We start from the raw sequence: 15,164 nt of genomic DNA, 5'->3' as shown, positions 1-15,164 counted from the left end.
AATAAAGAGCAGAAATCAGTGAAATGGAAAGCAGACCAAAAAGAGAGAAATTACCAACTAAAAAAATTTCATTCCTGGAAAAGACCAAATAAACTGATAAACTTCTAGTTAGTGATCAAGAAAGAGAGAAAACAAAAATTACCAATATCAGGAAAAAATGAGAAGATATCACCAGAGATCCTATAGAAATAAAAAAATATATAATAAAGGAATATTATTATGAACAACTTTACATTGGTACATTTGACAATCTAGGTAAAATGGACAAATTTCTTAAAAAACACTATTCTCGAACACTAACACAAGATGAAACAAAATCTACCTATAAATATATTAAAGTAATTATTTTTTATTTATTTATTTATTTATTTAATATCTTTATTTGGAGTATAATTGCTTTACAATGTTGTGTTAGTTTCTGCTGTACAACAAAGTGAATCAGCTATATGTATACATATATCCCCATATCCCCTCCCTCTTGAGCCTCCCTCCCACCCTCCCTATCCCACCTCTCTAGGTCATCACAAAGCATCGAGCTGATCTCCCTGTGCTATGCAGCAGCTTCCCACTAGCCATCCATTTTACATTTGGTACTGTATATATGTAAATGCTACTCTCTCACTTCGTCCCAGCTTTCCCTTCCCACCCTGTGTCCTCAAGTCCGTTCTTTATGTCTGTGTCTTTATTTCTGCCCTGCCACTAGGTTCATCGGTACTGTTTTTTTAGATTCCATATATGTGTGTTAGCATATGGTATTTGTTTTTCTCTTTCTGACTTACTTCACTCTGTATGACAGACTCTAGGTCCATCTACCTCATTACAAATAACTCAACTTCATTCTTTTTAAGCACTGAGTAATATTCCATTGTGTATATGTGCCACATCTTCTTTATCCATTCATCTGTCGATGGACACTTAGGTTGCTTCCATGTCCTGGCTACTGTAAATAGTACTGCAGTGAACACTGTGGTACATGTATTTTTTGAATTATGGTTTTCTCAGAGTATATGCCCAGTAGTGGGATTGCTGGGTCATATGGTAGTTCTATTTTTAGTTTTTTAAGGAAACTCCATACTGTTCTCCATAGTGGCTGTATCCATTCACATTCCCACCAACAGTGCAGGAGGGTTCCCTTTTCTCCACACCTTCTCCAGCATTTGATGTTTGTAGATTTTTTGATGATGGCCATTCTGACCGGTGTGAGGTGATACCTTAATGCATTTTTTAAACATAAATTTATTTTATTTTGGCTGCATTGGGTCTTTGTTGCTGCATGCAGGCTTTCTCTAGTTGCAGCGAGCGGGGGCTACTCTTCGTTGAGGTGCACGGGCTTCTCATTGCGGTGGCTTCTCTTTTGTGGAGCACAGGCTCTAGGCGCACGGGCTTCAGTAGTTGTGGCCTGTGGGCTCTTGAGCGCAGGCTCAGTAGTCGTGGCGCGCAGGCTTAGTTGCTCTGCAGCATGTGGGATCTTCCCGGACCAGGGCTCAAACCCATGTCCCGTGCATTGGGAGGCAGATTCTTAACCACTGCACCACCAGGGAAGTCCCTCATTGTGGTTTTAATTAGCATTTGTCTAATGATTAGTGGTGCTGAGCATCTTTTCATGTGTTTGTTGGCAATCTGTATGTCTTCTTTGGAGACATGTCTATTTAGGTCTTCTGCCCACTTTTGGATTGGGATGTTTGATTTTTTGATATTGAGCTTCATGAGTTGCTTGTATATTTTGGAGATTAATCCTTTGTTGGTTGCTTCGTTTGCAAATATTTTCTCCCATCCTGAGGGTTGTCTTTTTGTCTTGTTTATGGTTTCCTTTGCTGTGCAAAAGCTGTTAAGTTTCATTAGGTCCCATTTGTTTATTTTTGATTTTACTTCCATTACTCTAGGAGGTGGGTCAAAAAAGATCTTGCTGTGATTTATGTCATAGAGTGTTCTGCCTATGTCTTCCTCTAAGAGTTTTAAAAATATGGAATGCTTCATGAATTTGCATGTTACCCTTGCACAGGGGCCATGCTAATCTTCTCTGTATTGTTCCAATTTTAGTATATGTGCTGCCGAAGTAGGCACAGTAAATTTATTAAAAGACTCCCCAGAAAGAAAACTCCAGGCCCAACTGGTTTTACCAGTGAATTCTCTGAAACATTTAAAGAAGAAATAAAATCGGTCTTACAGTGAATATACAACAAAATGGCAGAGTAGGCAGCTCCAAACACCCATCCTTCCACAGAAACACTGAAACACAAGCAGAAACTGTCAGAAACGACTTTGTCAGAAGTCTGGAAAATATTCACAGCAACCAAGCAAACACTGAATCAAGAAACACACAAGAACTTCCGGGTAAGATGGCGGAAGAGTAAGACGCAGAGATCACCTTCCTCCCCACGGATACACCAGAAATACAGCTACACGTGGAACAACTCCTACAGAACACCTACTGAACGCTGGCAGAAGACCCCAGACCTCCCCAAAGGCAAGAAACTCCCCACATACCTGGGTAGGGCAAAGCGGAGAGATCCCCACACAGAGGATCGCTGCCGAGCGGCACTCACCAGCCCGAGAGGCTTGTCTGCTCGCCCGCCGGGCGGGCGGCGCTGGAAGCTGAGGCTCGGGCTTCGGTCAGAGCGCAGGGAGAGGACTGGGGCTGGCGGCGAGAACTCAGCCTGAAGGGGGCTAATGTGCCACAGCTAGCCAGGAGGGAGTCCAGGAAAACTCTGGAGCTGCCGAAGAGGCAAGAGACTTTTTCTTCCCTCTTGGTTTCCTGGTGTGCGAGGAGAGGGGATTAAGAGCGCTGCTTAAAGGGGCTCCACAGACGGGCATGAGTCGCGACTGAAAGCGCGGAGCCCAGTGACGGGCGTGGGATGCTGGGGACGCTGCTGCCGCCGCCAAGAACCCTGTGTGCGAGCGCAGGTCACTGTCCACACCGCCCTTCCGGGAGCCTGTGCAGCCCGCCACTGCCGGGGTCCCGGGAACCAGGGGCGGCTTCCCTGGGAGAACGCACAGCGCGCCTCGGGCTGGTGCAACGTCACGCCGACCTCTGCCGCTGCAGGCGCGCCCCGCACTCCGTGCCCCTCCCTCCCGCCCGGCCTGAGTGAGCCAGAGTCCCCGAAGAGGCTGCTCCTTTAACCCTGTCCTGTCTGAGGGAAGAACAGACGCCCTCCGGCGACCTACACGCAGAGGCGGGGCCAAATCCAAAGCTGAGACCCAGGAGCTGTGAGAACAAAAAAGAGAAAGGGAAACCTCTCCCAGCAGCCTCAGAAGCAGCGGATTAAAGCTCCACAATCAACTTGATGTACCCTGCATCTGTGGAATACATGAATAGACAACAAATCATCCCAAATTGAGGAGCCAGGAGTCAGTGCTGTGCCTCTGAGGTGGGAGAGCCAACTTCAGGACACTGGGCCACAAGAGACCTCCCAGCTCCACATAATATCAAACGGCGAAAATCTTCCAGAGATCTCCATCTCAACACCAGCACCCAGCTTCACTCAACGACCAGCAAGCTACAGTGCTGGACACCCTATGCCAAACAACTAGCAAGACAGGAACACAACGCCACCCATTAGCAGAGAGGTGGCCTAAAATCATACAAAGTCCGCAGACACCCCAAAACACACCACCAGACGTGGACCTGCCCACCAGAAAGACAAGATCCAGCCTCATCCACCAGAACACAGGCACTAGTCCCCTCCACCAGGAAGCCTACACAACCCACTAAACCAACCTTAGCCACTGGGGACAGACACCAAAAACAACGGGAACTAAGAACCTGCAGCCTGCAAAAAGGAGACCCCAAACACAGTAACATAAGCAAAATGAGAAGACAGAAAAACACACAGCAGGAGAAGGAGCAAGATAAAAACCCACCAGACCTAACAAATGAGGTAATAGGCAGTCTACCTGAAAAAGAATTCAGAATAATGATGGTAAAGGTGATCCAAGATTCTATTTCCCAGATCCAAAATCTTGGAAATAGAATAGACAAAATGCAAGAAACAGTTAACAAGGACCTAGAAGAACTAAAGATGAATCAAGCATCGATTAAAAACACAATAAATGAAATGAAAAATACTCTAGATGGGATCAATAGCAGAATAACTGAGGCAGAAGAACGGATAAGTGAGGTGGAAGATAAAATAGTGGAAATAACTGATGCAGAGCAAAATAAAGAAAAAAGAATGAAAAGAACAGAGGACAGTCTCAGAGACCTCTGGGACAACATTAAATGCACCAACATTCGAATTATAGGGGTTCCAGAAGAAGAAGAGAAAAAGAAAGGGACTGAGAAAATATTTGAAGAGATTATAGTTGAAAACTTCCCTAATATGGGAAAGGAAATAGTTAATCAAGTCCAGGAGGCACAGAGAGTCCCATACAGAATAAATCCAAGGAGAAATACGCCAAGACACATATTAATCAAACTGTCAAAAATTAAACACAAAGAAATCATATTAAAAGCAGCAAGGCAAAAACAACAAATAACACACAAGGGAATCCCCATCAGGATAACAGCTGATCTCTCAGCAGAAACTCTACAAGCCAGAAGGGAGTGGCAGGACATAATTAAAGTGATGAAGGAGAAAAACCTGCAACCAAGATTACTCTACCCAGCAAGGATCTCATTCAGATTTGATGGAGAAATTAAAACGTTTACAGACAAGCAAAAGCTGACAGAGTTCAGCACCACCAAACCAGCTTTACAACAAATGCTAAAGGAACTTCTCTAGGCAAGAAACACAACAGAAGGAATATACCTACAATAACGAACCCAAAACAATTAAGAAAATGGGAATAGGAACATACATATTGATAATTACCTTAAATGTAAATGGACTAAATGCTCCCACCAAAAGACACAGATTGGCTGAATGGATACAAAAACAAGACCCATATATATGCTGTCTACAAGAGACCCACTTCAGACCTAGAGACACATACAGACTGAAAGTAAGGGGATGGAAAAAGATATTCCATGCAAATGGAAACCAAAAGAGAGCTGGAGAAGCAATTCTCATATCAGACAAAATAGACTTTAAAATAAAGACTACTAGAAGAGACAAAGAAGGACACTACATAATGATCAAGGGATCGATCCAAGAAGAAGATATAACAATTGTAAATATTTATGCACCCAACATAGGAGCACCTCAATACATAAGGCAAATACTAACAGCCATAAAAGGAGAAATCGACAGTAACACAATCATAGTAGGGAACTTTAACACCCCACTTTCACCAATGGACAGATCATCCAAAATGAAAATAAATAAGGAAACACAAGCTTTAAATGATACATTAAACAAGATGGACTTAATTGATATTTATAGGACATTCCATCCAAAAACAACAGAATACACATTTTTCTCAAGTGCTCATGGAACATTCTCCAGGATAGATCATATCTTGGGTCACAAATCAAGCCTTGGTAAATTTAAGAAAATTGAAATTGTATCAAGTATCTTTTCCGACCACAATGCTATGAGACTAGATATCAATTACAGGAAAAGATCTGTAAAAAATACAAACACATGGAGGCTAAACAATACACTACTTAATAACGAAGTGATCACTGAAGAAATCAAAGAGGAAATTAAAAAATACCTAGAAACAAATGACAATGGAGACACGACGACCCAAAACCTATCGGATGCAGCAAAAGCAGTTCTAAGAGGGAAGTTTATAGCAATACAATCCCACCTTAAGAAACAGGAAACATCTCGAATAAACAACCTAACCTTGCACCTAAAGCAATTAGAGAAAGAAGAACAAAAACATCCCAAAGTTACCAGATGGAAAGAAATCATAAAAATCAGATCAGAAATAAATGAAAAAGAAATGAAGGAAATGATAGCAAAGATCAATAAAACTAAAAGCTGGTTCTTTGAGAAGATAAACAAAATTGATAAACCATTAGCCAGACTCATCAAGAAAAAAAAGGAGAAGACTCAAATCAATAGAATTAGAAATGGAAAGGAGAAGTAACAACTGACACTGCAGAAATACAAAAGATCATGAGAGATTAATATAAGCAACTCTATGCCACTACAATGGACAACCTGGAAGAAATGGACAAATTCTTAGAAATGCACAACCTGCCAAGACTGAATCAGGAAGAAATAGAAAATATGAACAGACCAATCACAAGCACTGAAATTGAAACTGTGATAAAAAATCTTCCAACAAACAAAAGCCCAGGACCAGATGGCTTCACAGGCGAATTCTATCAAACATTTAGAGAAGAGCTAACACCCATCCTTCTCAAACTCTTCCAAACAATTTCAGAGGAAGGAACACTCCCAAACTCATTCTACGAGGCCACCATCACCTTGATACCAAAACCAGACAAGGATGTCACAAAGAAAGAAAACTACAGGCCAATATCACTGATGAACATAGATGCAAAAATCCTCAACAAAACACTAGCAAACAGAATCCAACAGCACATTAAAAGGATCATACACCATGATCAAGTGGGGTTTATTCCAGGAATGCAAGGATTCTTCAATATACGCAAATCAGTCAACGTGATACACCATATTAACAAACTGAAGGAGAAAAACCGTATGATCATCTCAATAGATGCAGAGAAAGCTTTCGACAAAATTCAACACCCATTTATGATAAAAACCCTGCAGAAAGTAGGCATAGAGGGAACTCTCCTCAACATAATAAAGGCCATATATGACAAACCCACAGCCAGCATCGTCCTCAATGGTGAAAAACTGAAACCATTTCCACTAAGATCAGGAACAAGACAAGGTTGCCCACTCTCACCACTCTTATTCAACATAGTTTTGGAAGTTTTAGCCACAGCAATCAGAGAAGAAAAGGAAATAAAAGGAATCCAAATCAGAAAAGAAGAAGTAAAGCTGTCACTGTTTGCAGATGACATGATACTATACATAGAGAATCCTAAAGATGCTACCAGGAAACTACTAGAGTTAATCAATGAATTTGGTAAAGTTGCAGGATACAAAATTAATGCACAGAAATCTCTGGCATTCCTATATACTAATGATGAAAAATCTGAAAGTGAAATCAAGGAAACACTCCCATTTACCAATGCAACAAAAAGAATAAAATATCTAGGAATAAACCTACCTAAGGAGACAAAAGACCTGTATGCAGAAAATTATAAGACACTGATGAAAGAAATTAAAGATGATACAAATAGATGGAGAGATGTACCATGTTCTTGGATTGGAAGAATCAACATTGTGAAAATGACTCTACTACCCAAAGCAATCTACAGATTCAATGCAGTCCCTATCAAACTACCACTGGCATTTTTCACAGAACTAGAACAAAAAATTTCACAATTTGTATGGCAACACAAAAGACCCCGAATAGCCAAAGCAATCTTGAGAACGAAAAATGGAGCTGGAGGAATCAGGCTCCCTGACTTCAGACTATACTACAAAGCTACAGTAACCAAGACAGTATGGTACTGGCACAAAAACAGAAAGATAGATCAATGGAACAGGATAGAAAGCCCAGAGATAAACCCACGGACATATGGTCACCTTATCTTTGATAAAGGAGGCAGGAATGTACAGTGGAGAAAGGACAGTCTCTTCAGTAAGTGGTGCTGGGAAAACTCGATAGGGACATGTAAAAGTGTGAGATTAGACCACTCCCTAACACCATACACAAAAATTAGCTCAAAATGGATTAAAGACCTAAATGTAAGGCCAGACACTCTCAAACTCTTAGAGGAAAACATAGGCAGAACACTCTATGACATAAATCACAGCAAGATCCTTTTTGACCCACCTCCTAGAGAAATGGAAATAAAGACAAAAATAAACACATGGGACCTAATGAAACTTCAAAGCTTTTGCACAGCAAAGGAAACCATAAACAAGACCAAAAGACAACCCTCAGAATGGGAGAAAATATTTGCAAATGAAGCAACTGACAAAGGATGAATCTCCAAAATTTATAAGCAGCTCATGCAGCTCAATAACAAAAAAACAAACAACCCAATCCAAAAATGGGCAGAAGACCTAAATAGACATTTCTCCACAGAAGATATACAGACTGCCAACAAACACATGAAAGGATGCTCAACATCTTTACTCATTAGAGAAATGCAAATCAAAACTACAATGAGATATCATCTCACACCAGTCAGAATGGCCATCATCAAAAAATCTAGAAACAATAAATGCTGGAGAGGGTGTGGAAAAAAGGGAACAGTCTTGCACTGCTGGTGGGAATGTGAATTGGTACAGCCACTATGGAGAACGGTATGGAGGTTCCTTAAAAAACTACAAATAGAACTACCATATGACCCAGCAATCCCACTACTGGGCATATACCCTGAGAAAACCATAATTCAAAAAGAGACATGTACCAAAATGTTCATAGCAGCCCTATTTACAATAGCCCGGAAATGGAAACAACCTAAGTGTCCATCATCGGATGAATGGGTAAAGAAGATGTGGCACATATATACAATGGAATATTACTCAGCCATAAAAAGAAATGAAATTGAGCTATTTGTAATGAGGTGGATGGACCTAGAGTCTGTCATACAGAGTGAAGTAAGTCCGAAAGAGAAAGACAAATACTGTATGCTGACACATATATATGGAATTTAAGAAAAAAAAATGTCATGAAGAACATAGGGGTAAGACAGGAATAAAGACACAGACCTACTAGAGAATGGACTTGAGGATATGGGGAGGGGGAAGGGTAAGCTGTGACAAAGTGAAAGAGCGGCATGGACATATATACACTACCAAACGTAAGGTAGATAGCTAGTGGGAAGCAGCTGCACAGCACAGGGAGATCAGCTCGGTGCTCTGTGACCACCTGGAGGGGTGGGATAGGGAGGGTGGGAAGGAGACGCAAAAGGGAGGGGATATGGGAACATATGTATATGTATAACTGATTAAATTTGTTATAAAGCAAAAAATAAAAAGTAAAATAAAAAATTTAAAAAAAAAGAAAGAAAAAGACAAATAAAAGCAGTAGGAAAGCCTCATGGTATTTTCACTTGCCCTTTCCTCACCACCTCCCTGTGCCTCCACAGCAGTCTCAAAGATGGCAGCCCATACTCCTAGTGTGGGACCCTCGTCCCTGGTTCCAGACAGAGCAGAGCAGAACTCACAAATTATTGTGTTTGTTCTAATCTGTCGGGGGCTACCTGAAGGACTGAAACAAGACATTCATCTCTATTTTACAAAGCTCAGAACCCACTCAGGGAAGAAAAGCAGCCTGCATTGCTCAGAAACACCGTAAGACAAACAAAAAGTCCACAGCCTAGGGTAAAAGATTATGGTTGAGACATACAATAGAACACTTAATATCTGAGAGGAAAAGCCATGAAGAGAATTTCCTTGGGAAATCAGGTCATTCAAAAGCACCTATGAGTACTGGGGAATTTAGGACCCAGGACACGATGCATGCTCAGAAAATACCTCAGAAGACACCAAGCCTTCACCACTGGCTGATCTGTAGGCTCAGTGCAAGCCTGGCTAAATGCTGAAGGACCCTAGCACACAGCCAATCTGCAAAACCAGAGAGAGCTTGTTTTTTGTTTTGTTTTGTTTTGTTTAGCTCCTGGTATTCAAGGAAATCTCTGTTAAAACACTAATTGAACAAAAGCTTAAAGGAACAGAGACTTCAATGACCAGATGTGACAAGAAATACAGTTATTGCAAAAATAGTTTGGAAAAGTAACTAAACAAATGGACAACTGCAGCCTTTGACAATCACAAACAGCAAACTCTGAGGAAGAAGTAGAATCTGATTTCCAGAGGTACTACATTATAATATTTGCACATCCAATTTTCAACAACAACAAAAACACAGATAATACAAAGAAACAGGAAAGTATAGCCCATTCAAAGTGAAAAAAAAATTCAGTTAAATTGTCCCCGAGGACACTAAGACATTGTATTTACTAAACAAAGACTTTAAACCAACTGTCTTACATATGTTCTAGGAGCTACAGTAAACCATGGACAAGGAAGTAAAGGAAACCAGTAAAACAATGTATGAATAAAATGAGAATATCATAAAGAGATTGGAATTATGAAAGGCCACCAAATAGAAATTCTGGAGCTGAAAAGTACAACTAAAATGAAAAATTCATTAAAGGAGTTTAACAAAATTAAGCAGACAGAAAAAAGAATCAGTAAATTTTAAATGTCCCAAATTTGATGAAAGATATGAATCTATACACCCAAGAAGCCCAACAAACTCCAAACAGGAGAAACTCAAAGAGATCCACACTGAGACAAATTATAGTCAAATTGTCAAAAGCCAAAATCAACAGAAACAGCAAGAGAGAAGCAACTCATCACATGTAAAATTTTTAATAACACTAACAGCTTATTTCTCATCAGAAATCACAGAGACCAGAAGGCACTGAGATATATTTAAACTGCTGAAAGGGAAAACAAAAACAAAACTGTCAAGCAAGAATTCTATATCCAGAAAGAATGGAGAAGAAATCAAGACAAAGCTAAAGGAGTTTGTTACTAGCGGATCTGCTCTGCAAGAAATGCTAAGGGAATCCTTCAGGTTGAACTGAAAGGACATTAGACAGTGACTCAAATCTATATGAAGAAATAAAGAACATTTATGGCAAATATGTCCTTGTTTTTCTTTTATATGTCTAAGTCTATGTTTCTCTTATTCTCTTTTCTCTCTGCCTTAATTTCACTCTCTTTGAAAAAGAGGTAATATGACAAAATAAGAAAGAACCCAGTAATAGGAGTTAGAAGACCTATATCGAACCATACTCCATTTTGAGACTGTGAATCTGAAGACAAATTACTTAATGTTTGGAAGACTAAGTTTTCATGTAAAATAAGGAGAATATTCTGACTCTCATAAGTTGTTAGGATTAAGAGCAGTTTTCAAAGTATTAGATTTTTCATAAGCATTAATTGAAGTAAAAACTGAACACACTAGTCTCTTATCCTTTCTTTGTTCTTTAAACTGGCCACAGTATAGAGTTTTACTGTTTATGTTATATTATAATATTAATAATTATATTGATGACTGCTATTAATTGAAGGAACTCTAAGGCAAATTGCTGACATTTACAGAAAGATTGTTTTGCATTGGCAATCATCCACATAATGCTGTCTTCTTTCTTTTCCAAGGATTTGAGTCAGAATACCTCTGTTAAGTGTGCATACTTCCAGAGCACACCTTAGATGCAGGTAACAGTGACTAATGATAATGATCAAAATCATAGGGAATTCTCTTGTTGGTGGTTAGGACTCTGCACTTTCACTGCCAAAGGCACACGTTCAATCCCTGGTCGGGGAACTAAGATCCTGCAAGCTGTGTGGCCAAAAATAAATAAATAAATAAATCACAATAACAGCAGCAGCAACCAATACATACACTGCTTACCATGTGCCAGGCTACTCTAGTAAGGTAGGTATACTAGTATTCCTGAGGAAACTGACACACAGTGAAGTTAAGGGACTTGCACAATATTATATAACTTGTAAGCAGCAGAGCTGAGATAAAATAGGACCTTTATGATTGACTTGGGTAGTTACAATCTGATACTGGTCTACAGAGAACAACAAAGAATGAGACAGAAGACTGGAGATAAATCATGGTGGGGGGAGACGGGGCAACAAGAGAAACTGCCTTTCCTCAAGGCAAAAAAATCACAAGCAAATTGATCCTGCTTTTTGCCACCCATTTGTCAGGCTTTTAAAGTGTTGTGTTGGGAAGGGAAGGAATGAGAAGAGATTTGAGAAGTTATTTATACTTTTTTGAGTTTTGCTATTAGGTCTAGACTAGAACATCACTTTGCTCCCATGGTGCAGGGTCAACAAAATCACCCAATATTCTCCCAGCCAAATGGCCTCTGTCTTAATTTCCTTTATTCAGTTATAGGGAGATGGGTCCTGGTAGCTCTAATATGTTATAAGTTTATTCATTCAACAATCATTTAGTGCTAAACACTGTGCTAGGTGTTGTTGAAATAAAGATAAATGAAACATGATCCTACTCCTTGAGAAGCTCATAGTCTGGTGGGGATGAGACATGCAAACCAAAAAAAATGTTTAAATTGGAGGGATTCTAGGAGTGGTAGTGGGTAGCTCTCTCTAAAAATGGAAGATCTAAGAGGCACTGATCAAACAAAATTGTCTACAAAATTGGTAATTCTATATGGTTCAACCTAAGAGATGATATTTGAGCTAGTTCTTGTTGGGGGAAAAGAAGGGGGAAAGGAAGGTATTAGAGGCAAGTACAGAGGAGGCCACACTCCCTAACTTACAAGTGGAACACTATGTGCTTCTCACACTCATTTTACATAAAGCATCAGGAAATGAAAGAAAACACACACGTAACACCACTTTGATTTTTCTTGAAATTAGAGCATTATGTCCTTACTTCATAGAACAACTAGTTAAAAGTTTGAAGTCTCTTTTCTTGAATCCATTAATGGTAATCCTTTTTCCAAACTAAGACATGATAAAGATGTAAAAACTCTCAAAATCTCCCAACCATAAAATGTATTACATAGATAACAAAACACTAGAAATTCTGGTACATATTCATTTATACACATCTCAGATTTCCTGGGTTAGCTAGGAGCCCACAGAACTGTGGAGGTTTCTCAAGTGTGGTTATTTTAAAAGTTATAATTTTGTTTGGCATTTTCCACAGGATTAGTCACGGGTAGTAAATGAGGGTTGCAAAGTCTGAACTACTTAGATGCTCAATGGTGTTCATCTTTTCATGGCCTTGACAAACAACTTAGCTGGCAGTTTTTGTTTAAAACTCACAAAATGTTCTTTCACCTGTTTAACTCATCATTATGTGGCTGCTAAGCATTAAGCCAGACCTTGCAAGATCATGTTGGGAAAACAAGTTGGCCAGAAAACTTGCTTCCAATTAGGCTGTAGATTTACTGCCAACTTTGTTTAACCAGTGAAATTTGACTATAAGAGAGAAAGATCAGTCTTCTACTTCACTGAATGGATGAATCAGTTCCACTGCCACACTGAAATTTCCAACCCCAGATAGCACGAAGATCCAGTGTGCTCCAAGTCAGACTAATTGCCCTCTAGGAGAGCGCAAGGAGACGCGCAGAAACAAACCAGGTGGCCATTCTGTGTGTGCTTGTTTTGCCACGTTTCCCTCCTTAATTACACATTTCCACTCTCAAATCTCCACCAACAAATACTACACTGGAACTATACTATGACTCCTACTGTCATCCTTGAATGTCAGAGATGCCAATATAAAAGTTTCAACTACTTTAGTGAAGGTTCAAGTATTTTCCAAAATCTGTTGTTTCATTTCCCCCCAGGGTTATTAAAAAGCACAGTCTGTTATGGAAAAACCATAGTAAAAACTGGACTTATGTCACAACCAAATAGTGGTACAGCAAGTAAATGATTTGATGTGAAGTAATATAAAAAGTTCTCTTTAACCTATGGAAGGAAATACCTTTTCCTTTAAGAGGAGGGAAACATAATTAATTTATTTTAAAAGTCCATTAATATTCAGATGTACGTGCTTGCTTTCATAGTTCTACTGCATAACTTTAATATTCTTAATTTAATACTACTCAAAATAAGTAAAAATTAGGACACCAAAATCTTCTCCTATCCCTGGGACAGCAACTTTTTCTGCAAAGGGTCAGAAAATATTTATTTTAGGCTTGGTTGTGGGGTGGGGGAGGATCTATACCATTTGTATCACAACTACTCACCCTTGTTCTTGCAGTGTCAAAGCGACAGCACAGACAATACTTACACAACAGAGTGTGGCTGAGCTCCAACAAAACCTTATTTACAAAACCAGGCAGTCGACTGGCTGATTCCTGTTTTAGCCCCTAAATCATCTTACACGAGGAAACGCAAACTATCCTTTAAATGAGAGAACAAATTTTTTTTTTTTTATACTCAGTGGTAGGAGGGATGAAGTGAAAGAGGGAGAAATTTTAAAAAAACATACAGATACAGTCAGGAAGGGATTAGGTTACCTTCTGTGGATCTGAATTCTTCTCCCATTGAAGTACTCTTCATACCCAGGTTATCATCACTGTCACATTCTGTAAGGAAGAATCAATAAATGCAAATGTACTTCTGAAAAAGTTATTGTGCCATAATTTATATATTCTAAGACAATATGACTTTCAATGACTTCTCCCATACCCAAGCTTACTAATTACAATCCATTAGTATTACACAACTTTCCTTAGAGGTTTGTGTGGTTTTTTTTTGTTTGTTTGTTTGTTTTTTGCGGTACGCGGGCTTCTCACTAGTGCGGCCTCTCCCGTTGCGGAGCACAGGCTCCGGACGCGCAGGCCCAGCGGCCATGGCTCACGGGCCCAGCCGCTCTGCGGCACGTGGGATCCTCCCAGACCGGGGCAGGAACCCGTGTCCCCTGCATCGGCAGGCGGACTCCCAACCACTGCGCCACGAGGGAAGCCCTTGTGTGTTTTTAATGCTTACCAAATAATATTACTTAAATTGAGAAAAAAATAAAAATGAATGAAATAGGCAATTTGATTTTGGCTCCATATTCAAAAAATTATTTGAAAAAGTTCTTTTTGCATGTTGAGGAAATATAAAATCCTAGTATATTTTAGAAAACTGTAAATTTTAAAAAGCTAGTATGTTTATTTGGATCTAGCAAATAAACTCCAAAGTTTCATTTGCATGAAATCATCTTTAAAAGATTTTTAATGATGACAGATAAAATTCTCCTGTATTTTGAAAATCATATGCATTCATCTCTATAGAGACCGTAGATTTATATTAACAGTGTCTCTGCATGGCACAAACTCACTTGATGGCTTATATGCTTACTGAGAGACCTAAGGCTTTAACATAATGACATGACTGACCGGGTATTACAAAAGTCACTTAAAATATGAACGCGGTACCATCAGGGACACAGTATTTGGCTTTTCACCTTAACTACATTTAAATCAATTTCTATCAGAGTGACTGAATCAGGGTTTAAATAACCCTGATTGTGTATTCAATACAAATCACATGGACATATTTACTTCTGTGAAAATATATAAAAACTTAAAATATACGTTTAAAATTTTATCAATATATCATTGTTTATAAATAAAACCCACCATATTTCTCTTATATTCCTTTGCTGCAAAAATTTATCACGAGTCACCTTTTGCTATTCCAGCAATAAAACTATTGCTTTTTCTA

General features: G+C 39.3%; 1 protein-coding gene and 1 non-coding gene across 3 annotated transcripts in view; both read right to left on the bottom strand.

Annotated features, from left to right (window-relative positions):
* The window catches only part of ZNF451 (zinc finger protein 451), a 97,573-nt gene that overhangs the window by 11,282 nt on the left and 71,127 nt on the right, over positions 1-15,164 (bottom strand). For both annotated transcript variants that reach the window (XM_060109608.1, XM_060109607.1), the window contains exon 14: positions 13,970-14,038. In XM_060109608.1, the coding sequence (XP_059965591.1) occupies positions 13,970-14,038 (69 nt within the window). The remainder of the gene's footprint in view (positions 1-13,969; positions 14,039-15,164) is intronic.
* Positions 1,958-2,064, bottom strand: LOC132498102 (U6 spliceosomal RNA). Its single transcript, XR_009533714.1, has one exon. It is a non-coding gene; the product is annotated as a U6 spliceosomal RNA (small nuclear RNA).

This window comes from Mesoplodon densirostris, chromosome 10, assembly GCF_025265405.1.
Source record: "Mesoplodon densirostris isolate mMesDen1 chromosome 10, mMesDen1 primary haplotype, whole genome shotgun sequence".
Lineage (NCBI taxonomy): Eukaryota > Metazoa > Chordata > Mammalia > Artiodactyla > Ziphiidae > Mesoplodon > Mesoplodon densirostris.
Note: the sequence above shows the minus strand (reverse complement) of the source record. Positions and strands in the feature narration are given on the sequence as shown.